The sequence below is a fragment of the Dromiciops gliroides genome, chromosome 3 (genome assembly GCF_019393635.1).
Source record: "Dromiciops gliroides isolate mDroGli1 chromosome 3, mDroGli1.pri, whole genome shotgun sequence".
Taxonomy (NCBI): Eukaryota; Metazoa; Chordata; class Mammalia; order Microbiotheria; family Microbiotheriidae; genus Dromiciops; species Dromiciops gliroides.
Genome location: NC_057863.1, coordinates 11292398 through 11318265, shown reverse-complemented (window position 1 = coordinate 11318265; position 25868 = coordinate 11292398). Strand labels below are relative to the sequence as shown.

Here is a 25868-nt window from a genome sequence, read left to right as displayed (position 1 = left end):
CCTTATTTCACAGAAGAGTAAACCCCAACCCCAGGACACATTTATATAAATAAAACTGGGTAAAAAATAACAGCGAAGGCGGCTTTAAAGGGAACATTTACAGAAGGATTCCAATAAAATAATGCCAGTGCAGCACTTTGTATACTCGAAAGCCCTAAGAGATGGCAGCTTTATTGCCAGGAACATTGCTTTATTGGTCCCTGGAGCAGATAGAATGGGGCTGGCCAGGAGTGAGGCAGGAGAGGAAGGGGGGTCGGGCCTCCCATTGTGCAAAGAGCACGGGTGGTGAAGTGATCCCTACCTCGGCATCAAAGGTGGTGACTGAGCTTTGGCCTTGCAGTCACCTCAGAAGGTTACTAGCTTGCTATGTGACCCTGGGCAAGTCACCTAAACTTTCTTGGCCTTCAATTTCCTCCTCTATAAAACGAGGAGATCGGAAGAAATGACCATGAAAGTCTCTGCCAGTTCTAGATCTGGAGTCCTGTGCCTTCCCTAATGCCCTTAGGTCACTTTGCCCATCCCCCTTCTGATTTCTCTTAGCACTTGGCCTAGCCCTCTCCACCTTCTGACCAATGTTATTTGTGTGTACATCCTATCCTCTACTACAGTCTAGGCAACTCAAGCAGGCTCTTTCACTTGAGACTCCTTACCAGAGGGCAGCTTCTACTCTGAGGCTCAAGAAGTGCCCTGTGAGTACCTATTCTTATGAGCCCCCACCAGTGAGCCTCAAGAATAAGCCTGTAGACACAATTAGCTCAAAGAAAAGTATTTCACTAAGACCAATCAATCAATAAACATATATTAAGCACCTACTGTATGCCAGGCACCAAAGAGGTAAAAGACAGTCCTTTCCAACAAGGAGCTTACTATATAATGAGTATATAAGATAGTATGTTAGGAACATTAGCCACAAAACACTCCCCACCCCCAGAATCCTGGGTTTCCTCCCCCTCAAATACACATAGTATCCATAGAAAAAGTGGACACAAACGTCGAGTACAATTGTACATGTGATTAAGGCAATTCACATTTCTGTACCTGTAAGGCCTCCATGTTCTTTCTCCATGTAGCCCTCTCTACAGCTTAACTCTTAATCACCCAGACCAGTTCTTAGCTTTCTTCTCTGCTGGCAGGGTTCATGTTCCTTGAAGATGTTAGTTCTCTCAAGTCACTCACTTGAGAGAAGAATTTGTGTCTCTTCTCCCACAACTGGGTCTAAAACTTTCATGTGTTAACTCCCTCCCTTGGGATATATCCTACTGATCAAGCAGCTCTGCTACTCGATGCCTTGATTGACAGAAGGGCGGAAGAAGGAAATTCTCCATCCCCTCCTATACCACCATTGCCCTCAGGAGGACACACTCCACAAAGCTGCTCTAAAACTAAACTCATTCCAATTGACCAGCTCTCAAACTGTCTTTTAAAGATTACCTAGGGGGCAGCTAGATGGCACAGTGGATAGAGCACTGGCCCTGGATTCAGGAGTACCTGAGTTCAAATCAGGCTTCAGACACTTAACACTTACTAGCTGTGTGACCCTGGGCAAGTCACTTAACCCCAACTGCCTCACTAAAAAACCAAAACAAAATAAAGATTACCTGGGTATTTGTTGAGTCTTGTCCAGCCAATTGCCAGAAACCCCTTCTAATTCAATCAAGATGACAAGTTTTAAAATTCAATTTTATTTTACTTTCAGTTCCAAATTTTCTTCCTTTCCCTTCCCTCCCCCACCCATTGAGAGAGCAAGAAAAACAAAATCTATTACAGATATGTATAGTCATGCAAAACAAATTTCCACATGAGTCATGTTTGGAGTGGGGAGGAGAAAAGCAAAAAGAGGAAAGAAACAGAAGAAAATACACTTCCATCTGTACTCTAAGTCCATTGGTTCTCTATCTGAAAGTGGATAGCATTTTTCATCATGAGTCCTTTGGAATTACAGTGGGTCATTATTTTGACAAGGTTGGTTTTCTTTACAATATTGATGTTACTGTGTACATGGTTCTGATTCTGCTCACTTCACTTTGCATCAGTTCATACAGGTCTTCCCAGGTTTTTATGAAACCATCCCCTTCAATATTTCTTACAGAACAATAGTATCCCATCACATTCATATGCCACAACTTGTTCAGCCATTCCCCAATTGATGGCCATCTCCTCAGCTTCCAATACTTTGCCACGTCAAAAAGAGAAGCTATAAACTTTTTTGCACATATGGGTCCTTTTCCTTTTTCTTTGATCTCTGTGTGCTATAGAACAAGTAGTGACATCACTGGGTCAAAGGGTTTGCAAATTTAATAGCTTTTTGGGCATAGTTCCAAACTGCTTTCCAGAATGGTTGGACTGGTTTCACAGCCTTACTATTAATGCATTCATTAATGCACCTGTTTTCCCACAGCTCCTCCAACATTTGTTATTTTCCCTTTTTGTCATCTTAGTTAATCTGATAGGTTCAAGGTGGTACCTCAGAGTTATTTGAATGTGCATTTCTCTAATTGTTAGTTATTTTTAGCAGTTTTTCATGTGACCCTTGATAGTGTGAATGTCTTCCTCTTAAAACTGTCAATTCATATCCTTTAGCCATTTAGCTCTTATTTGAAGAAATTTGTCCACAGTTTATTAAGGGTTCAACAAGTCTGTTCTTTACAATCAGTTTAGTACCTAGTTTTCTTTCCTTTATTTTCTGTGATTTCATCCTGGACTTTCTGAACTGGAAAGTGAGTTGAAAATCCTCTCCCCCATACTAGTATTATGAAGAGAGCCCAGATTTAGAATCAAGAGACCTGGATTGTCGTGAGATGATCTCTGTATGTAACTAGCTTGGCAATCCTGTCAGTGCTATGGAGAGGCACTTAGCATATGGTGTGATCTCAAGGCTTTCATCTTCCTACTCACCCTCCCTTGGATGCTTTCCAGCTGTTCAATGACCTATCTTAAATGTGGTACCCACAACTGAACACAAGACTTCAGATGTGGGCTGCCAGAACAGAAAACAATGAGCTGATCACCTCCCAAGTCCTGGACACTGTGTCCCCTCTTAATTCAGCCTAGGACCACCCCTAAAACTCCTCCTATCCCTTCCCATCTCTGAGCAGTGGAATGCCCTGTCTCACTCACCTATCTCTACCTGTTAAAATTTGCCCTTCCTCCAGAACCTTAAAATACCATAGGAATTCCTGCTATTGTTATTAGTGCTTTCCCTCCCTGACTAAATGGTATTTATTTTGTGTTTTTTCTCTCTCAATTTATATAAGCACCTAGCACAGTGCCTGACACAAAGTAAGTAATTAATAAATGTTTATTGATTGATTGATTCCCCAGATTTTCCAACCATCAGTAATATAGACAACTGCCTGGATCTCTTCTAAGACCTGGTACATCTCCCATCCATTCATCACATGTCTTATGTCCCTTGTGGGTGACTTGCTGGGCAATACAGTGTGTCATTTATCTATCTCCGTTTCCCATGGTGCCTCCTACATAACGGGCTTAATCAATGCAGTTGCACTGAGTCGAGTTGATTCTGGGACCATCGTTCTTAGGAATTCATCAGTGCCCCCTTGGCCTGGATGGCATCTCATGTCCCACTAGACATTGATGTTCATTGCTGGAATCTCCTGGGGCACAACCAGCCCCTTTTCTGCCTTTATTAGCATCTTTTCAAATCACCTACTTTCCTTTTCCTCAGATCTTTCTCTCTAGTCTCAGTAACATCACTCACTAGCTAGAGAAATTTCACCTAGCTATGTAGGAAGACAGTTGCCCAACACTAGAGAACATTCTTCCAAGTTCTAATATCTAGCTTTCAAACCATTTCTCTTCCAACCACAGTGGGGTGGCCTGGCCTCAGGTCAATGTCAGATTTTTCAGAGCTCCCTGACATTGAGAAGTTTCCCTGTCTTCTCCAGGGACCCTTTCAAATCCCTCCAGAGGGACTGGCCCCTGAGGAAATGAATCAACGTCAAATCCTCTACCATTACTGGGCCAAGTGGAGCAAATGGATGAAATACCAGCCACTGGATCATGTCCGAAGGTACTTTGGAGAGAAGATAGCCTTCTACTTTGCCTGGCTGGGTGAGTCCTTTCACATCTTTGTCTCTCTTCATGGTGTAATAAATCTTTGTGCCACTCCTTTCTAGGACCCTAGGATTGAGAGGGGAGTGAGAGAACGACAGAACCTCAATGGCAAATTCGTACCCAAAAGGAAAGCTCAAGATAGCCTACCCAACCAGTGATTAGCCAGCCTCTGCATAGCGTGCTGAAGTGGAGATAGCACTGGTTCTCAATCCAGAGAATGATCAAGTCCTCCCTCTGATACTTGTTGTCTGTATGACTTGTGACAAGTCATTTAACTTCACTGGGTCTCTTCTTCCCTACTGGTAAAATGATGGGGTTGGACTAGGTAGCCTTCAAGTTTCCTCCATTTTTAAAAAAAATTTTGTTATGTGTTATTTATTTATTTAAATATTCCCCAATTGCATTTTTTAAAAGATTAACTCATTTTTGAAAATTTTGAGTTCCAAATTCTCTCCCTCCTTGCCCTCCCTTACCTATCAAGAAGATAAGTAATATGATATTGATTATACATGTGTAGTCATGAAAAATCTATTTCCCTACTGGTCATGTTGCAAAAGAAAACACACACAGAAAACAAGAAGAAAAAATGTTTAAAGTGTGTTTTAATCTCCAGAATTTATCAGTTCTCTCTCTGGAGGAGGATAGCATTTTTCATCATGGGTCCTTTGGAATTGTCTTGAATCATTGTATTGATCAAAGCAGCTAAATCATTCACAGTTGGTCATTGAACAATATTGCTTTTACTATGTACAATAGTCTCCTGGTTCTGCTCACTTCACTTTGTGTCAGCTCATATAAGTCTTCCCAGGTTTTTCTGAAACCATCCTGTTCATAATTTCTTTTTTTCTTTTTTTTTTTGGTGAGGCAATTGGGGTTAAGTGACTTGCCCAAGGTCACACAGCTAGTAATTGTTAAGTGTCTGAGGTCAGATTTGAACTCAGGCCCGACTGAATCCAGGTCCAGTGCTCTATCCACTGCGCCACCTAGCTGCCCCCTGTTCATCATTTCTTATAGCACAATTATATTCTCTCAAAATTTTATGACACAACTTGTTCAGCTATTCCCCAATTGATGGGGATCCCCTCAATTTCCAATTTTTCACTACCACAAAAAGAATTGCTATAAATATTTTTGTACATGTAGGTTCTTTTCCCTTTTCTTTGATTTCTTTGGGAGACAGACCTATTAGAAGTATTGCTGAGTGAAAGGGTATATACAGTTTTATAGTCCTTTGGATGTAGTTCCAAATTGTTCTATAGAATGATTAGACTGGTTCACAACTCCACCAACAGTGCATTAGTGTTCCAATTTTTTCATATCCCCTCCAGCATTTGCCATTTTCCTCATTTTTCTTTTCTGTCATGTTAGCCAAACTTTTGGTGTGAGGCGGTATCTCAGAGTCATTTTAATTTGCATTTCTCTACTCAGTAGTGATTTAGAGCATTTTTTCCTGTAACTAAAGATAATTTTTACTTCCTCTTCTGAAAACTGCCAGTTTATGTCCTTTGATCACTTATCAGCTGGAGAATAGCTCTTGTTTTTATAAATTTGACTCAGCTCCTCTCTCTCTCTCTCTCTCTCTCTATATATATATATATATATATATATATATATATATATATATATATATATATATATATATAATTTTTTTTTAGTGAGGCAATTGGGGTTAAGTAACTTGCCCAGGGTCACACAGCTAGTAAGTGTTAAGTGACTGAAGTCGGATTTGAACTCAGGTACTCCTGACTCCAGGGCCGGTGCTTTTATCCACTGCACCACCTAGCTGCCCCTCTCCTCTATATTTAATAAATTACCTATATCAGAGAAACTTGCTATAAAATTTTCCCCAGTTTTCTGTTTTTCATCTTTTCTAGTTTGGTTTGGTTTGGCTTGTGCAAAAGCTTTTTAATTTCATGTAATCAAAATTATTCATTTTACTTCCCGTGATTCTCTTTATCTCTTGTTGGGTCATAAACTCCTCCCTTATCCATAAATCTGACCAGTATATTTTTCTATGCTCCCCTAAATTATTAATGATATCATTTTTATGTCTAAATACTTTATCCATTTTTACCTTATCTTGGTATGTTGTGTGAGATATTGGGCTATGCCTAGTTTCTGCTAAACTTTTTTTTTCTCCAGCAATTTTTGTCAAACAGTGAATTCTTACCCCCAGAGCTTGAACCTTTGGGTTTAGAAAATAGTCAGTTTTGGGGGCAGCTAGGTGGTGCAGTAGATAAAGCCCCAGCCCTGGATTCCAAAGACCTGAGTTCAAATCTGGCCTCAAACATTTGCTATTTACTAGCTGTGTGACCCTGGGCAAGTCACTTAATCCTTATTGCCCTGCCAAAAAAAAAAAGTCAATTTCTATGGTGATTTGCTCCCATGTATCGTGTGCCTACTCTCTCCCACTGATCTACCACTCTATTTCTTAAGCAGTAGCAGATTGTTTTCAGGATTACCACTTCATAATATAGTTTGAAATGCAAAATTGAATAATAGTGGTGATAATGGACTTCCTCACTTCACACCTGATCTTATTGGGAAGGCTTCTAACTTATCCCTGTTACAGATAGTGCTCGCTGATGGTTTTAGATAGATTCTACTTATCATTTTAGGAAAGGACCCTTTTATCCCTGTGTTTTCTAGTGTTTTTAATAGCAATGGGTCAAGGTTCCTTCTATGAACTAGGATCCTCCTTTCTACTTTTGGATAGCCCCAATTGTTAGAAAAGCTTTTCCTTAAGTCAAGGCTAGAGTTATGTCTTTGTCATTTCCATCCATTGGTCCCATTTCTGTTCCAAGGAGCCCAACAAGTTTTCTCCCTCTTCTGTGACACCCCTTCCTACCTAAACACTTAAAGACAATTATCCCATTTCCCAGTCTTCTTTTCTCCAGGCTAAACACCCTGAATTCTTTCTAATGATCCTCCTGTGACATGAACTAGGGACTCTTCTCAATCCTGGTCACCTTCCTCTGGCCCCCTCCCAAGCTCTAAGGTCCAGAACTGGATACAGTAAGGTTGTGTACTCTTAAAGCTGAAAAAGATCCCATTAGTATTTTCAGCCACCACCTCACATTGCTGATTCCCATTCTCCTTCTTTTTCTTCTCCTCCCCCTCCTCCTCCTTCTTCTTCATCATCACTAACATTTATGCAGCACTTTCTATGTACCGGGCATTGTGCTTAATACTTTATAGTGATTATCTCACTTGATCCTCACAACAACTACGGCAGATAGGAATACCATCTATCACCGTGGATTGTAACACCATCCACCTGATGGTGTGATCTAATCCTTATTCATCTATCTTCTCGACAAAAATGGTATGAGACCTTTCATCAGCGACTTTGCTAAAATCTACTGGTTTAATCACCACATCAAAAAAAGAAATAAGGTTAGCCCAGCATGATGACTGGCTCTCCACAGTTACTGCTTCTTCTTATTGTTGGCCATCTCTTTAATTTTCTAGAACTTTCATGCAAATTATAGTCATGTTCACTGGCCCCCAGTTTGTAGATTCTGCTGTCCTTCAATCTTGTGCTCCCTCACCAGTTCTTTCTAACATCACCGACAGTCACTCTGCCAGTATATCTGCCAGTTGTTTCTGGGCCCAAGGAATGGAGCTGATCTGGGCCAAGTGCCTGGAATTCATCAATGACAGCTGATTGCCCTCTAATTATCTCCTTACTTGGACTTAGGCAAAATTATGTCAGTGTTAGTGGCATAACTTAGGCATTGACTCCCTGGGAGCCCTTGTTCTCGTTTCCATTACAAAGGTCTTTCTTGGCAGAGAAAATAGACACAAAAATAGAATGAAACATCTCTGGCTTTTCTCTGTTGGCAGTGGTCATCATCCTAGCTCTTCAATGACCATCCTCTTTGATCTAATGCAAATTAAAAGATTTTTTGTTGTTGTTGTCCTTGGCTTCTCTTGCCAGACTCAACTCATTCTGAGTTTTAGGAATCATGACTTTTTTTTTTTGTTAACAGAATTCTGCAATGCTCTTAGACATGTCTTTTATTATCACCCTTTGCTTCCATCTTTTGTGTAATTTTCTTTTTTTTTAATTTGAAATTTTTATTTTCAGTTCCAAATTCTCTCCCTCCCTCTACCCATTCCCCCATCAACTAAAAAGGCAAGAGATATAATGCCCATTATATATAAAGTCATGCAAAACATTTCCACATGTATAATCCTTTTTGAAATCTAAGTTGTTTGGTGAGTTCCCTGTGCATCCACACTGGTATCTTCAGACAAGTCCTGTGTTTCCTTCTCCCTGGAATTGTTCTCTCTGCATCTTTAGCATTTAATTTTTCAGGATGTCCCACTCCTCCTGAGCTGATTTCCCCTGTAGATTTGTTTTTGGTTTTGTTTTTTTAGTGAGGCAATTGGGGTTAAGTGACTTGCCCAGGGTCACACAGCTAGTAAGTGTTAAGTGTCTGAGGCCGGATTTGAACTCAGGTACTTCTGACTCCAGGGCCGGTGCTCTATCCACTGCACCACCTAGCTGCCCCTCCCCTGTAGATTTTTAATCCACGGGATCCTGCTTATTCTTTATATGAGGCCTTTGGAATCTGTTTTCCTAACTCTAGGGAACATAGCAGACTCTGCTCAGCTCTTCTGTCTTTGACCACAAGCTCTAGGAGGTGTCTGTACTGCATTTCCATCATTTCCACCACCACCACCGCCCCCACACCCATTTTCTATCTATTGGTAAGAATCAGTTACAGTCCAGAATCCTCTCTTTTGGCTTCTCCACCACTCGAAGACAGAATTATCACTTACACCAATCAAGAAGAGACATGAGTTAGAACTAGGAATAGATTAGGGTTAGAGGAACATCATGTTAGAGTTTGAGAAAATTAACACTGACTTCATCTTTTGAAGGATTTAATTATCATTCAAAGTTACGGATGGGTAGCTCTGGTTTTGGGAGAGGGAGATTTCCAGCAGATGTCTGGAAAATCGAAGTCCTCTATCACTCCCATCTCCTGCTTTGTTATCATTGATAACTAACTAACCTCACTGATTTTCTCTTTCTGCCCAAGTGGTCTGAAGTATATTCTGATGACAGGATTACTTCTCTTTCTTCCTTTCTTGATCTTTCCCAAAAGCTCTTTGCCACATTTCTCTTTGGTTCTGTGGTAAAATATGAAAGTTTTTAACAGTCGGTTAGGATAACTGAAAGACGCCAGTTTTTCAAGGACCACCCTTTTGGGGAGGAGATGAACAGTCCGCCTGCTGCGCATGTCAGACTGCCTGCCGGGTTTTTTGACTTCCGGGGTGGAGAGAAGCAGAGTAGGCCTTTTTGCCTGCTTGGCGGGACTCCTGGCGGCGCAGCACAGACGGTCTCCCTCACTCCAAAGGTGGCCTTTTTTGGTTTGGTGAGTTTTTATAAGAAATATAGACTAAGCCTAGATTTAAGACGATTTCTACTGTATTTCTACTTTCCTATCCTTCTAATCAACAACACCTTATATACAATAAAGGCTCTATCTAGAAAACCAGAAGCTTCTTCCATTTACTAGTCTGGGAGATAAATTAAGGGAAAAGTTAAGTAGGGGAGATTTATGATCTAATATCCAATTTTAAATTTCACAGTTTGGCGACCCCGAAGGGACCTTAAGGACCCTCCCACCCTCCCTAGTTTGGCCATAAGCCGGCTAATTCGGTGGATTTTCCGAATACCCCCCCCCCCACGGACTTTCCCTTTGTCTAATCTCCCTTAAAGACTTTAAGCCTCTAAAAGTCTTGCTTTAAACAGAAAAGCCAGCCCAGTTTAAAGGGCAAGATGCTCGAATATTCTACTATCCCTTTGATTTTTCTCATCGGAATGTATTGGGACAGCATAACGTCCCGACTTAGAGGAATAGTTTACTCAATGGTCCTTCAAAACATTATTGGTTTTTTCCTCATTCAGGCAGCAAAAAGTTTTTTGTATAATAGTATAAGTGAGAATCTTTGGGAAAATACGTTTAATATAAGTAGAAATTTTATGCCTGCAATTGAAATACCTTTTAATACCACATCCATAGTTCATACGACTAAGGATTTTATTTTTTTTGGGTTTTTTTTGTCTTGTTTTGTTTTTGTTATTATCATTGTTATGATATGGGGGAAATTCTCACATATGGAGAGAGTCCTCAAAATGAAATACTCACATATGGAGAGAGACCTCAAAATGAAATTCTCACATATGGAGAGAGACCTCGAAATGAAATTCTCACATATGGAGAGAGACCTCAAAATGGCTGTTTCTACTAGAGATGATCCAAGTTTAGAATCAGATCAACAGAAACTACTCCCTCTGCAGGAAGCTATAGAACATAGTAAAAAGGGAGTGCCAATTCAAGTCAGAAAATATAGCCCCTTTAGACCAAGTGACTTGAGCGCATGGAAATCTTTCATCCCTAGTTTTGAGAAAAATCCAAACACTGTAATTTCACAGTTAAGGACTATATTTAATGCATATCAACCCAGTTGGGCTGATGTTACTTGCCTTTTGGAAACTTTACTGTCCCCAACTGAGATTACAGATATTATCTCAGCAGGAAATGCCCTTGTTGCAAAAGGTAAGGCCAATGTGGAATGGCCTCTAAAGGATCCAGAGTGGAATTATAATGATGATAGGGATTTCCAAAGATTAAAAGATGCTAGAGAAACACTTCTGAAGGGAATGGAATCTTGCTCTAGAAAACCGGAAAACTGGCAGAAATTTTTAAGCCTACCTCAGGAGGCTAATGAAAGACCAAACAGATTTTATGATAGACTTTGTGAGGCCGCTAGACAGTACACCAGATTGGATCCAGTAGATTTAAGAGATTCCTATATCGTTCTCAACACATTTGTTTATAATTCACTGCCAGAAATCCGCAGATATTTTCTGACACAATGTCCACAGTGGAAAAATATGACTATAGATAAGCTTAAGGAAGTTGCCACCTCTGTCTTTGAGTCAAATGAGGAGAATAAGCCTAAACAGAGCATTCTGGCACCAGTGCTTTCTGGTCAGGCATCTAAAGGTCAGCACAAAACCCCTAAGTATGATGACTATAGGGCAGAGGCTCTCCTTCACCAGCAAAAGAGATTGGAATGCTATAGCAAGGCAAAAGAAGCTTATCGCACGGGGAAAAAAAATGTTGCCACATTTTATGCACAGCAGGGTAGTCTCCACGAGGAGAAGATGAGAGAAGCCAACCATCTTGCTGCTGTGCAGATATTTGAGAAAGTCAATGCTTCCCTACTACCAAAGAATGTTTTAGACCTCCATGGACTCCACGTAGATGAAGCCATAAATAATTTAATAACTATATTGCAACAAAAAACTGAAGAGCATAAGCAGAATGGTGGTAAACCATATCTCTCTGTGATTACGGGAAGAGGAAAGCATAGTCCGGGAGGAGTTGCTAGAATCAAACCAGCAGTCATTAAATACCTCACAAGCCACAACTTCAGGTTCTCTGAAATTAAACCAGGGTGCTTGAAAGTTATACTGAAAAAAAACTAGTACTTTTGTTGGGAACAATGCAATTGTAGCCTTTGCAAAATATAACCAACTGAATGTAATCATTCATCAGTTGAATAACCCCCTATGGCAAAATCAGTGGCACAGACAAAACTGATGCTAGAGAACTCCACATTTTCTACCATAAAGAACATTATGACAGCATTAGAAAGATCAATGACAATTCAGAAACCCCTGCCACTTTGGCATGCAGAGAATTGGGGAACCAGTTAAAACAATGTGGCATACCCCAAACTCTAGCAGCTTAAATACCTTAAAATTTAACAAGCATTTCCTTCCACAGGCAAAAGCACTGAAGCACATGGCCTAGTTTTCTGGCCCACCTCAATTTCTCCCACCCTTTTCCCTACCCTATACCTATTTTTTTTTAATCCTTTTTGTTTTTTGTTTTGTTTTGACTTTTGAAAGGCACTGAAAAGACCTGGAATTCACCACACCTTTAAATTCTTTAAGAGCACAAAAGGGTGCTTAGCGAATCTTTTGCCTTTTATTTTTGGTTTTGCTTTGTTTTTTTTTACTTTTGTTTCTTTTGCTTTTCTTTAAAAACCCGATTTTGTAAACTAAGTGACTTTTCAAAGGCATTTTAAGTATATGCTATTGAATATTGAATCTTGCTAATTGAAGTCTTATTTCTTTTTGATGAATTAATCACCACTTTAAGTATCTGCTACTGTTATACTAGAGAATTCATGTATAAGATGATGTGGTCTACTTGCTAAAAGAAGATTATGTAATAATGTCTAAAAGATTATGTAACAATGTCTAATATAATCAGCTATTTACATTCGTTTATTATTTATATGTCATTATACTCTGGGTATGGTTTGGAATTATTGTATATATCACTAATATATTCTCAGTTATGCAGCATAGTACACATTTTTACCATCATATTGTCTTTGGTGAAATTAATGAGATTTCAGAAATATGGAAACTTATCATTTCAGAGACTAACTTGCTGTGAACTCTGATGCAGGCCCTGGAGAGAATATATGTGCAACAAAAGGAGAGACAGGTATACATAAGTCCATGGTTTGCTTATGATGGTGACTATGTAGAGCACAATTACTAGGCACAGTCCAGTATTCATCCTCTCTCCCTCCTAATTTAACCTAATTTAACTGAACTTACTTATCTTTTTATCTCACTCAGTTGAATTCACCTGTGGCCTAGCACAATCACTGGCTGTCTCGGAACCATGAGATACGGTATGATAACCTTTCCATAACATTTTCAGGTGTCATGAACACATACTAAATTTGACTTTGATCCAGACACATGGTGGTAAAAAGTGTTACTGATTGCAAAATGCTATGCTAAGGTTTAGTAAAAAAAAAAAAAAATACAGCAATTCAAACAGTTAAAGAAGAAATCCAGCTTTCCAGACCAGAGTCCAGAATCCAGACCAGAGTCCAGAATCCAGTTTTCCAGACCAGAATCCAGTTTCCTCCTGATGACATCTTACCACTTCAAGAAGACAAGAGAACTCAGAGACTTTATATGAACTGTTTTGCTTTATTAGCTTTTACTATCTCCTTTCTGTTATATACTATCTGTAACATGTACTCTCTGCAGAGGCTCTCCCTTTGCAAGACTAATGTCAAAGCGTCGGTTCATGAGGAAAGAAAAAAAAAAAAATCGCCCCTCTGGACAAAACTTTCCTCTCTTCTTTTTCTGTATTGTTGTTCGCATATTATTAGTTAGCAATAGTTATTATATTCTTTTTACTGTTCCGTCAAGGAAACATTCCATTTCTTGAGGAAGCAAAGGGGGGAAATGTGGTAAAATATGAAAGTTTTTAACAGTCGGTTAGGATAACTGAAAGACGCCAGTTTTTCAAGGACCACCCTTTTGGGGAGGAGATGAACAGTCCACCTGCTGCGCATGTCAGACTGCCTGCCGGGTACAGTCCGCCTGCTGCGCATGTCAGACTGCCTGCCGGGTTTTTTGACTTCCGGGGTGGAGAGAAGCAGAGTAGGCCTTTTTGCCTGCTTGGCGGGACTCCTGGCGGCGCAGCACAGACGGTCTCCCTCACTCCAAAGGTGGCCTTTTTTGGTTTGGTGAGTTTTTATAAGAAATATAGACTAAGCCTAGATTTAAGACGATTTCTACTGTATTTCTACTTTCCTATCCTTCTAATCAACAACACCTTATATACAATAAAGGCTCTATCTAGAAAACCAGAAGCTTCTTCCATTTACTAGTCTGGGAGATAAATTAAGGGAAAAGTTAAGTAGGGGAGATTTATGATCTAATATCCAATTTTAAATTTCACAGTTCCTGGATTTTCTTATTGTACAATGACACCCTACACTCCCCTTTTGTGACAGGTGCCCCACCACTTAGTTCAGGGACTGGCACATAGAGAAATAGAGACAGATATTTTATTAAGCACTGCTGTTCAGCCATTAAGTCATGTCTAGCTCTGCGTGACCCTTTGGACAAATTGGCAAAGATTGGCAAAATTGGCAAAGATGGAGTGGTTTGCCATTTCCTTCTCCAATGTGTCCCCATTTTATAGATGAAGAACTGAGGCAAAAATGGGTTAAGTGACTTGATCAGGGTCACACAGCTATTACGAGTCTGAGGCTGGATTTGAATTCAGGTCTTCCTGACTCCAAGCCCAATGCTTTATCTGTTGCACCATCTAGGTGCCCCAAGCAGCTTACTTACTAAGCCCTAGTTGTCATCTATCTATCCCCTCTGCCTATTGACTCTGTGTCTTACTGTCTGTCTCTCTGCCCGTCACTGTGCCAGGTGCCAGCCAGGGATACAAGGCTGTTTCCCTCAGGAAAGTGACAGTTCCTTGAGGGTGTCCATGACACAACATATGTGCACAAAGTAAATAGAAACAACATCATTTGAGGGGAGAGATTGGGAAAGGCCTCATGGGGAGGCACCTGATTTGGGCCTTGCAGGGAGGTGGGAATCCCAAGAGTGGTTGGGTGATTGGGGGGGCAGCCTGTACACAGAAACAGGAGACTGCGTTTTGCCAGCCCAGATCGGGGAGTCATTTGAAATCGACTGGAAGAGACGTTCAGAGCCAGACTGGAGGGCTTTACTGTCCACAAGAGAAAGCTGGAGAGGGGAAGAAGGCCCCCACTTCGGGGTCAGTGGCTGCTGCTGTTGTCACTCTGCCATTGGGCCACCAGGCTCCCCCCTGAGAGCCTCTCTCTGCACTCCCCTCATTTCAGGTTTTTACACAGTGTGGCTCCTGCCAGCATCCGTGGTGGGGGCAGTGGTCTTCCTGGTGGGCTGTTTCAACGTGAACACAGATATCCCAACGTGAGTGGTGCCCCCCCTCAGCAGGTCACACAGAGATTCCTCTTGGGGCCTGAACCAAAAGAGGGGAGCATTCCATCTGTGTCTTCTCGGTGTCCTGGGGCCCCAGATCTAGAGATAGAAGGGGTTTCAAAGGTCAGTTCGTCCAACCCCCCGCATTTTATGGAGGAGGAAACTGAGGTCCAGGGAGGGGGAAGTCATCCAGCCAAGGTGACCCAGAGTCAGGGGTCCATAGCGGTCTTGCTGTTGAGTTGCCCTCGGTCACCTGGGGCCTCGGACACTCCTCCTCTGCTAATGCTGGCTCGGGCCAGCCTTTGGGGGAAGCCAGGGCTCTAAGGATTTGTAGTCTTTAAGGCAGGAGGACCTTAGAGACTGAATCTCTTTTATGAGGAGACAGACCTCGAGAGAAAGATTTCTGTCCAGGGTCAGGAGGGAAATGACTGTACCCGGGCCATAAATACGATCTCCAATTTGAACCCAGACCAGGGGCCAGTCACTTCACCCTGATTGCCTCAAACAACATCTTTTACTTAGGCAGCTGCCTCTTCAAATGAGATAAAGCCAGGAGCACATAGTAGGTGCTTCACGAATGCTCGTTTCCTTCCTTCCTTAAATTATGATGAGATGTCTCTTAGCTATCTCCTTGGGGGGAGCAGTGGGGAGGGGAGGCATCAGGCCTTCTCCCTTTCTCTGCCTTTCATCTGTTTTCTCCCGTTTCTCTCCCAGGCAAGACATCTGTGACACTAAGAGGGACCGCTGGATGTGTCCCCTTTGCAGGGACTGCCCGTTCTGGAAGCTGTCAAGCATCTGTGAGATCGTGAAGGTAGATACACCTGGGGCAGCAGGGGCCTGTGTGGAAGTCTGTGCTTTTCCTCTTCTGGTCCACACCTGTGATTTTAGGAGGGAGCCCCCATCAGCACCGGGGCTGGCACCCTGGCACTGAATGTGCTGCTAGCATTCCATTAATTAGCGCAGCATGAGAACCTCCTCACGGTCCAGGATTTGAAAGGTCACTGGCCTCAGATGAGGGAGCCCTGTTGGCTCCAGAGAAGAAATACACATTAATAAAATCTGGTCCATCCCCAAACAAGCTCCCCTTCTCTCTTCTCTGCACGGGCAAGGAAGGTCACCTAGTGATTCTGCTCAGCTTTCTCAGGCACCGAGGGGCTGGGCTGGCTTCCCCCATATTTGGACTAGGGCTACCATGGGAGGAAGGCCAGGCAGTGGGTGTGACAGGTGTGATGACCCAAAGGGCATTTAGGTATAGACTCAGAAGTGGGGGAGGGGGATTACAGGAGTAGGGAGAGTCTCTCTCAGCCTTGGTGGGCTGGAGAATACCAAAGTTGGGGATCCTTGGGGGCCTCGTGAATGAGGTAGACCGGCCACAGACAGAGGCGCTACATTAGCTCCCTCACCTTGGGGGAATGGTGGCAGAAGAAGGGGTTTAAGTGGAGACAGCATCGATTGGGCTTGAGGCCACCTGCTGTGAATCCTAGCTCTGCTATGTGACCTTAGACTAGTCACTTCCCTCTCTGAACCTGTTTCTGACTCACTAGATCAGGAGGGCTTAAACTTTTTGTATACCACGTTCCCCTTTGGTAGTTTGGTGAAGTCTGTGGACCCCTTCTCAAAATGATGTTTTTAAAAGCTTAAAATAAGATATGTAGGATTAAAAACTGAGCCAATAATATTGAAATAGGATTATCAAAGTACTCTTTAAGAAACAAGTTTTGAGGGGGCAGCTAGGTGGCACAGTAGATAAAGTACCTGCCCTGGATTCAGGAGAACCCAAGTTCAAATCCGACCTCAGACACTTGACACTTACTAGCTGTGTGACCTGGGCAAGTCATTTAACCCTCAATGCCCTGCAATAATAATAATAATATTTTTTTAAAAAAGAAACAAGTTTTGAGGCCCCAGGTGAAGTTAGACCCATAGGGACCTGAGGAAAGTCTTAAGGTTCAGAGTGTCAGGGACTGGGCCCCTTCTCCAGAATAGAAGCAGCAGGAAGATCTCATCAGCCTTGGGTAGTATGAGGTTCCCTGCATGAAGCTTCAACCTTAAAGCTATTTGGGGTCCCCACTGCCCACTTCCAACCTATTCACAAAGTCCTGGAGGGCAAAGGGACCCCTGCCGCCACAAGGAGTTTCGGCCACAGCTTCCTCTACAACACGCCAGTCTGTGCAGGAAGCCCCCCAAGTGAGGGAGCCCCCCTCACTTCTCCATGGCCCCTTTTGTATGGCTTTGTCCCAAGCTCATGGGGGGCAGGCTTCCCACTTCCCATCTGTGCACCCTCTTGGTCCCACTTCCAAGGCCCGAACTCCTACTGGGCCGGGTCAACCCCCTGGGAGCCCCCTGGGTCCTGTCACTCACCTGTCCCCTTGTGGCCCCCACACAGACCGGGCGCCTCTTTGACAACACGGGGACCATTTTCTTCAGTGTGTTCATGTCCCTGTGGGCAGTGACATTCCTGGAGTATTGGAAGCGTAAGAGTGCCACGCTGTCCTATCGGTGGGACTGCTCTGACTACAAGGACTATGAGGTGAGAGGGCCTCCCCCCCCAACCTGGCCTACCCAAGCCCACGCCTCCCAGCCCCGCCTCTCCCACCCCACACCTCCCCTGGGCTGCACCTGCTCTGTTTCAGGAGCCACCTCGGCCCCAGTTCTCGGTCATGGCACCTGTGATGACGCAGAACCCAATCACCCACCTCGAAGAGCCCTACTTCCCCAAAAAGAATCACTTCCAGCGCATCTTCATGGCATCCTCCATCATCTTTGCCATGGTAAGGGGGCTGCGGGGGCTCTCAGCCTAGAGACGCTGTCATTCTGGAGGGTCAGCAGTTCTGGCCTCCTCGGCCCCTCTAAAATCTCTAGGATAACAACGATCGAAGCCCCGCGTGTCCGCGGCTTTCATTTGAGCTCCCCAACACCCCCATTGTTGTTATAGCCATTTTCCAGACGAGGAAGCTGCCAGAGGAGATGCAGGCCACTCTGCGAGCCTGGATTGGGGACTTTCTGAGTCCGAGGCCAGCGCTCTGCCCACTTCCCCATGACCTCTCACGCAGCTTGGGAAGCCAGGCCCCCGGGGCCAAGGCCAGGCTCTCCCGCTGACTAGGGGGTGACCTCGAGAGAGGCCCCCAGCTCACCAGGCTCTAAAATGGAAGACCTCCAAGGCCTCTGGCTGGACCAAACCCCATGTAGGACAATTTCATGGGCAAGTCCATGTCATTAATCTGTGTCCACCTCGATTCACAGGAGACCTTGAGGTTACTGAGGATTCAGTCTCTCCCTCCATAAAGATGTGAGGCTGACCCAGGTGGGCCTGCCTGCTCTGTGGGTGGGGTGGCCCTCACTGCGCCCCATTCCTTCTGCAGGTCATCTTCATCATCTTGCTCCTGATAGCCATTGTCCTGTACCGGACAACCGTTGCCATCTTGGTGTCCAAAACCACAAATATCTTCCTCTTGAAGTGGGTGAGTCTCCTCTGGTTGTTCAGGGGCTCCGTCTTGCCAGGCAACACAAGCTGAGGCTCTTCTGCCTGGCCTTTGGGGTCCTCCCCAGCCAGGGTGGAGGTCCACCTTCAGCAGAGTAGAGGCCAACAATCAGCATTCCATGTGGGGGAGAAGCGGGCTATTTCTGAGGTCCCATCAGGGCACTGGGAGATCTGGGTTCTGATTTCTGCTTCGCCACTAACAGGCCTTTGGGTGACCTTGAATAACTAATTCATCACAAGCGCTTGTTAAGCAGGCATTGTGCTAGGGACTCGAGGTTCACAGAAATATCATGTTTGTCCCCCAGGAACTGAAAATTCTATTGGCATTTACAAATTAAACAGTGCTGTTGTTTTTTTTAATGAGCTCTACGATTGCATTGGAGCAGGGAGTCCTGGTGAGGAAATTCTCTCGCTCCAGCACCTTTTCCGCTGCTGACAGTCTGGATGCTGAGGGCTAAAGGGACTTGCCCAGGGTCTCACAGCCAGCACAGGGCTGGGGTCCACTTGGCTCCCAGGAGCTTTTGCTCTTTTCTTTTCTTTTTTTTTTTTTTGCTTGGAGAAATGAGGGTTAAGTGACTTGCCCAGGGTCACACAGCTAGTAAGTGTCAAGTGTCTGAGGTCAGATTTGAACTCAGGCCCTCCTGAATCCAGGGCCTGTGCTTTATCCACTGAGCCACCTAGCTGCCCCTGAGCTCTTGCCCTTTTCAGTCTGCTCCCCCAGGCTATCTCATGGTAATTTCAGAGAAAATTAATTCCAGGTGATTTGGGGCACAGGATTAGGAAAGGACTCTGTAGGAGACAGCCTTTGGTCAGATCTATGTGTGAGCAGAACCACTTCAGCCACTGGGCCTCAGGAGAGGAGGCAGGGAGGTCGGTTAGAAGGCTGGGAGTCAGAGGATGTGGTTCGAATCTGGCTCTGCCCCATGGGCCTCAGCTCCCTCGTCTGGAAAATGAGGAGATGGGCTCCATGGTCTTTTTTACGTAGATATATGATAGATCTGTGGGCAGTGACATTCCTGGATTCCAGCCCATAGATAGATGTGTGTATGTATGTATATGCATATTTGTGTCTTCTCCTACTAGACTGTATGCTCTATGAGGGAAGAAACCCCCAGTCTTCCCTAAATGTTGTCCTGTCCCCAACACCTGGCACGAGGCTCCATTCACAGCTGGGGCTAAATGCACGCATGCATACATGAATGAATGAATGAATGAAGTCACTTTGTGGGGGCGGGGGGCAGATCCCCCACAGGCTGTGACTTACCATCCTCCTTCTTCCCTTTAGGCATCTCGGATTGCCACTTTCACGAGCGCCATGATGAATCTTTGCTTCATCATTCTCCTTGTCAAAATCTATATCCCAATTGCATATGCTCTGACCAATTGGGGTAAGTGGTAGCTTCCAGGGAGTGGAAAGGGCAGAAGTGCCTGTGGGAAGGGACTGGCCCAATGCTGGATGGCAGATCCAAGAGAGAAGGGGGAGAGATGATGGGTATGGAGTCAGAAGCCCTGGCCTTCCATTCTGCCTCCACCCCTCTTCCTATGGAGTTACTTCTCTGAACCTCAGTTTTCTCATCTGTATGATAGAGATAGTGACTCCTAAAGTACTTCATTAAAAGGGTTTCAAAGCTGAGAAGGGTCACTAAGTCACTGGGTAACAGCATAAGGATCAAGAAAGATCTTGATTGGCTAGAATTTGGGACTAAAACAAATGGAATGACACAAATCCTGATATAAAGATAGATAGATAGATAGATAGATAGATAGATAGATAGATAGATAGATAGATAGATAGATAGAGATAGAAATATTTCAATCAACTTCCAAGGGACAAGTTAGGCAAGAACTTGTTGGAAAGGCATTTGTTTGAAAAAGATCTGGGGGTCTTGGTGAACCTCAAGTCAACAGCATGATAGAGCAGTGAAGAAAACGAATACAGTCTTGAGGTGCAACAAGAGAGGCATGACTTCTGGGAATAAGGAGGTGATAGTCATGTGATTACATGGTATCATAGTGCTTGAGCAGGGATTCTTAGCCTGGGCCAGTGAATATCGGTTTTTAGTGTTTTAATAACTGTATTTCATTATATAATTTATTTCCTTTGTAATCCCATATATATTATTTTGTGGATTTAAAAACATTATCCTGAGAAGGATCCATTGGCTCCCCCAGACTGCCAAAGGGGAAACACCTCATACACACACACACATACACACACACACACACACACATCCACACACAGCAAGAACCTCAGCTTCAGAGTGAGAAGAGAATTTGGCTAATCCCCTCCCACCCCAACATCATTATGGACTTTAGAAACCGTCCAACCTATTTTACAGATGAGGAAAGTGAGCCCCAAAAAGATGAAGTGCCTTGCCTATGGTCATATAACTAGTAATCAATCAATTCATCAATAGACATTTATTAAGCACCTACTATGTGCCAGGCACTGTGCTAAGCTCTGGAAATGTCTACCCTTACTATATAGACCCATGTCTTCCTGATGCAGGGTCCAGTGTCCTCGCTACCATAGCATACTAATTCTACTTAATAGATGAGGAAATGGATGTCTTGTCAAAAGTAAGTGGCCCAAGGGGCAGTTAGGTGGCGCAGTGGATAAAGCACCAGCCCTGGATTCAAGAGGACCTGAGTTCAAATCCGGCCTCAGACACTTGACACCTACTAGCTGTGTGACCCTGGGCAAGTCACTTAACCCTCATTGCCCCACCAAAATTAAAAAAAAAAATCAAAACAAAACAAAGTGGTAGAATTTGCATTCGGGTCCTAAGTCTTGCCCTGCAAGTGCAGCACTCTTTCCTGGAATCGTAGGGCTTCTTGGTCATGCTGTCCTCTGCCTGGCCAGAGCCTAGAACACTGTCCGTGGTTCTGGGGCCACATTGGCGCAAAAGGACAAACAGAAATGGTGGCGGGACCTCAGCACAGACCATTGAAGAATGCAGAGAAGACTCTGAAGGCTGTGGTGGTTCTCCTCTGGTCTCCAAAGGTCTAGCCTGAGGCGGAATCCCAGGGAAGAGCTCCAGCAGCCAGCCAGGCTAGCCCACCATCACATGCCACCATCCCATGCCATCTCAGGCCTCCCCTGCCTCCACTACATTGTATTTACATTCATTTTCTATTTGTCCTTGTCCACACCCTTTGATAGAAGAGATTGTTTGCATTTTTGTCTGTGCACCTCCTGTGCCTAGCACGGCACCTGGCACATACGGCAGGGAGCACGCAGAGAAGACTTTTCAATGCCACCAATGCTTTAATGGCTTCTTTTTGTTCAAAAAATGATTGTTCACTTTTCACTTCCAAGGATAACTTTCCTCATTCCCCTGCCCAGAGAGCTCTCCTTGGAGCAAAGAATGAAAAAGGGGGATACGGCTGTTACAGCCGAATTATCCTAAATCTGATGGTATAGTCCAGAGCCATAAACCACCCACCCACCACCACCACCCTCCGGTGTTTACAGGGTCTTTTTATAACAAATTTAAAATCAACAATTTAAAAAAACCTGCATGCATTGCCCGGGGCAGGGGAGGGGAAGAGACCTGGGATTTCATCTATGTAAGGCATTCCCACTATGGAAACTCCCTCAGCTGATGCAGACCAGCAGCTTCCCTGCTCCTTAAGGGTCTTTGAGAGTTGCTCCCAAAATTTTTTTTTAAATTTTTAAAAAGAGTTGCTCCCAGGCATTCTGAGGCTTCTCCAAACCAAAGAGACTAAGGGGCTCAGGGTTACACAGTTCAAAGGGGTTCGAGGAGAGACTTGAACTCAGTTCTTCTGTGCTACTTCTCACTATAACCTAACTGAACAGCCTTGCCCTCTTTGTGCCTCAGTTTCTCCACCTCTAAATCAAGCAGGTTGGCTAGCTAGTTTCCCAACTTCAGTGTTCTATGAGTCGTGGTTGGGTACGGGGAGGGGCCACAGGATGGCAGAACTAGCTTTTGGGGGACAGTCCACATTTCACCAACACTGTGTTTTTGTGTTTTTTTTTTTTGCCTCAGAAATGCACAAAACCCAGTCCAAGTTTGAGGATGCATTTGTTTTGAAAGTGTTTATTTTCCAGTTTGTCAACATCTACTCCTTTCCGATCTACATCGCCTTCTTCAAGGGGAGGTCAGCTCAGACCCATCTCATTCTGCTTTTCTCATTCCTCACTCAGGTGGGATGATCAGGGGAAAATCCAGGGACTAGCTGCCTTCTTCATTGGCACCCTCACTCTGTAGCGCCAGCAAGGGCCTCGGCATGCTGGGTGGACCCTCTGTGTAGTGAACCTATGGGCAAGGACAGACAAGAGACCCCTGGGGGGATGGGCAGCTTTCAGCCCTTCTTACTGGCTGTGCAATTAAAACTGGCTTATGCCTCATGTAGAGTATCCATCCCTCTGGGCCTCAGCTATCTTATCTGTGAAATGGGAGAGTTGGACTGTGTGACCCTGAGGTCCCTTCCCTTCCATCTGTAAATCTGTGATCCCATGATTCACATGGATGAGATCACAGAGCCACTGGAGTAGTCGAGAATTGACCTGAGTTAGGGATGACCAGGCTTCTTCCCTTCTAGACTGCAGCAAAATGCTCTGGAAGGATGCGCACTGGGCTTGGAGAATTAATTAAGCACCTGTTGTATGCCAGGCGGCCTGCGGGGCACTGGGAGTACAGAAACAAAAGAGCCAGTCTTAAGTCCCACCACTACCTTACGAACAACCTCTGTTTCCTTCTCTGTAAAATACTTGACACAGTCTCTCTGGTAAGGCTATTCTCAGGTTCAAATGAGACCATGTGCTTCGTAAATTATAAAGCACTATGTAAACTGGAACCATTGTCGTTCAATTAATATAGTTAATGGATTGGCCCAAGTGATTCCCCCAGTAGATTATCAATTCCTTAGGACAGCTTTAATTTTTGTATGAATCCTCAGCACCAAGGACAAGGCCAAGTACTTCGGAGGTGCTTAAGAAATGTTTTTTGGGGGCGGAGCTAGGTGTCAAAGTGCATAAAGCGCTGGCCCTGGATTCAGGAGGACCTGAGTTCAAATTCGGCCTCAGACACTTGACACTTACTAGCTGTGTGACCCTGGGCAAGTCACTTAACCTTCATTGCCCCGAACAAAAAAGAAGAAATGTTTGTTGTTGCTAAATTCCTAGATTAGATTTACAACTGTTGTTGTTTGTCCTTCATTCTCAAAGGGGACCAAGACATCTGGTGATGTCATGACTTGCACTGAATTGGATTTAAGTGAGGAAGGGCTGTGTAAGGTCACCAGCCTCACTCTCTCCTCCAGAGCCATCTGGGTCATCCCAGTGGCAAGATATACATCAGGATGGCTAGAGATGGCCCTGGATTTTTTTTTAAGGCAATTGGGGTTAAATGACTCCACTGCACCACCCAGCTGCCCCAGATTTACAACTGAAAGAGACTTCAGAATGAATGAATGAAGTGTTTATTAAGTACTTACTGTGGCCAAGTACAGTGCTAAGCCCTGGAAATACAAATAGAAAATTTGGTAACAATCCTTTCTCTCCAGGGTGCCATTATGGAAGGTTTTAGCTGCAAGCCAGATGAGAAGATCCCATACTCTTTAGGGCACAACCAGAGCAGATGGTGATCCCATTTCAATTGTCTAGAACACTCCCATTTCCAGATATTCCAACACTTCATTTTACAGATGAAGAAACTGAGGCTGAGAGAGGATAAGTGTGCCCAAGGTCACCCAACCACTGGTATGTGTCAGAGACAGGATTCAAACCCAGATTTCCTGTGCAAGTCCAACTAGTAACTATGCCAAGCTGAGGGCAGCTGGGGAGGCATTATTCTGTAATGCCAAGGATGGACACTTCCATTGCAGTCTAACATTTGCAAAGCCCTCTATGTTCATTATGTGTGACCTAGATGAAGTCATTTTGCTCTCTGGAGCTCGGTTTCCTCACCTTTGAAATGAGGAGATTGGGCTAGATGACTGCAGTGGTCCCCTGTCCCTCCCCAACCAGGATCCTGTGCTCTTAGGGTCTCATTAGAACCTCACAGCATCCTGCAGAGGTTGGCACTTGACTCTCCCAGTGGGTCAGTGATTTCACTCATTCCCATTTTCCCACCAGTGATAAAGATTGGAATCCATCCATGTCTACCCATCCCGGGCAATGCCTGTCCACATCCTCCTATACACTCACCACTGGGGGTCCATTCAGAGGGGTACTACAGTGATTGTTATCCCCATTTTCAGATGAGGAAACTAAGGCTCAGAATGTGACTTGCTCAGTCTCCTCACTAACAAGTGTTAGAGACGAGATCTGAACTCAAGTCTTTCTGAGTCTATTGACTGCCTTGCTGGCTTGTATGAAGGAATGAGGATGTTTCCCCGGCATCATTAGCAGACACATCAACAGGGTCAGGTATGTAACTTTACCAATGAGACAGAACTGGAAAGAACCCCAGGAGCCTATTGGTGAATTTGAATTATTTCTTTGGACCAAATTACCAGAACCGAGTGAAGTCCATACCTGTCACACACTATCACAAGAACTGCACCCAGTGCTAAATTAGGTATTTCTAGACCTGCTAACACAGACCACCTTGGGGATTGGGAGACCTTCAAGAGACAGCAGATGTCTGGGAAGTCTCCCTGGTAGGAGCCATCTGTGCCATGCCCTAGCACCCATCTCTCAGCAAAAACAGCCTAAGCAGAAGAAAGGCGGGTCAGGAAAGTGGGATGGGCAGCTGGGTGGGTAGGAACGACTGACCTGTTAGTCATCTCAGAGAACATGGCTCCAGGGAGCTAAAAGGTTTGCAGTTTGAGAAGCTGCTGCCCTGTCCTAAAGAGACCCAGTGAGATACATAGTGTTCGTCTCACCGGGAGCCCCCAGAGATACGCAGATGGTCTCTGGAAGGGCATCAGAACAGAGTCGGTCTTAGACGTAGCCAAACAAGGCATTTGCCTCCACGGCACTAACCTGGGCAAGGTATCCATCTTCTAAACTCTTCTGCATCCACCTGCCAGTGTCTGACATTCCAACAGACGGGCTGTTTCTGGGAGCTGAGGAGTCCCTTTTCTTGGCTAGCCACCAGGACCCCTGGGAGAGGAGAAGGAGGAGGAGGAGGAGGAATGCTATTCCCAGTCATTAATGCCTTGGAAATGTAGCTTTCCTTCAAGAGGCAGAAGGCTGGCTGGTTCCTCTGAGCAGCCAGAGCCCCAGGAGTTCACTCCAGGGAGGGAGGGGTGAGGACAGGCAGAAGGTACAGAAGATTGGATCGGAGCGGGGGAGGGAGGGAAGGATGTGCCTGCTGAAGATGAGCCTCCCTTTGCGGTGATGCTCTCAGAGAATAGAGACTGACCACTTGCTAGTAGAATAACCATGGATGCTCTTCAGATTTTCAGGTTACCCAGGAAACTACCGGACCTTCTTTGGAATTCGAAATGAAGATGTGAGTATGTGCCAGGAAATATTAAGTTGGAGGGTGGAGGCAGAGCATGTGCTCACAGCTTTGG

General features: G+C 44.3%; 1 protein-coding gene across 1 annotated transcript in view; it reads left to right on the top strand.

Annotated features, from left to right (window-relative positions):
* ANO7 (anoctamin 7) overlaps positions 1 to 25868 on the top strand; it is a 78067-nt gene that overhangs the window by 36707 nt on the left and 15492 nt on the right. The window contains exons 8-16 of the mRNA XM_043993310.1: positions 3909 to 4074; positions 14800 to 14890; positions 15614 to 15710; positions 17286 to 17429; positions 17533 to 17670; positions 18262 to 18360; positions 19666 to 19768; positions 22391 to 22502; positions 25750 to 25804. Of these exons, the coding sequence (XP_043849245.1) occupies positions 3909 to 4074; positions 14800 to 14890; positions 15614 to 15710; positions 17286 to 17429; positions 17533 to 17670; positions 18262 to 18360; positions 19666 to 19768; positions 22391 to 22502; positions 25750 to 25804 (1005 nt within the window). The remainder of the gene's footprint in view (positions 1 to 3908; positions 4075 to 14799; positions 14891 to 15613; positions 15711 to 17285; positions 17430 to 17532; positions 17671 to 18261; positions 18361 to 19665; positions 19769 to 22390; positions 22503 to 25749; positions 25805 to 25868) is intronic.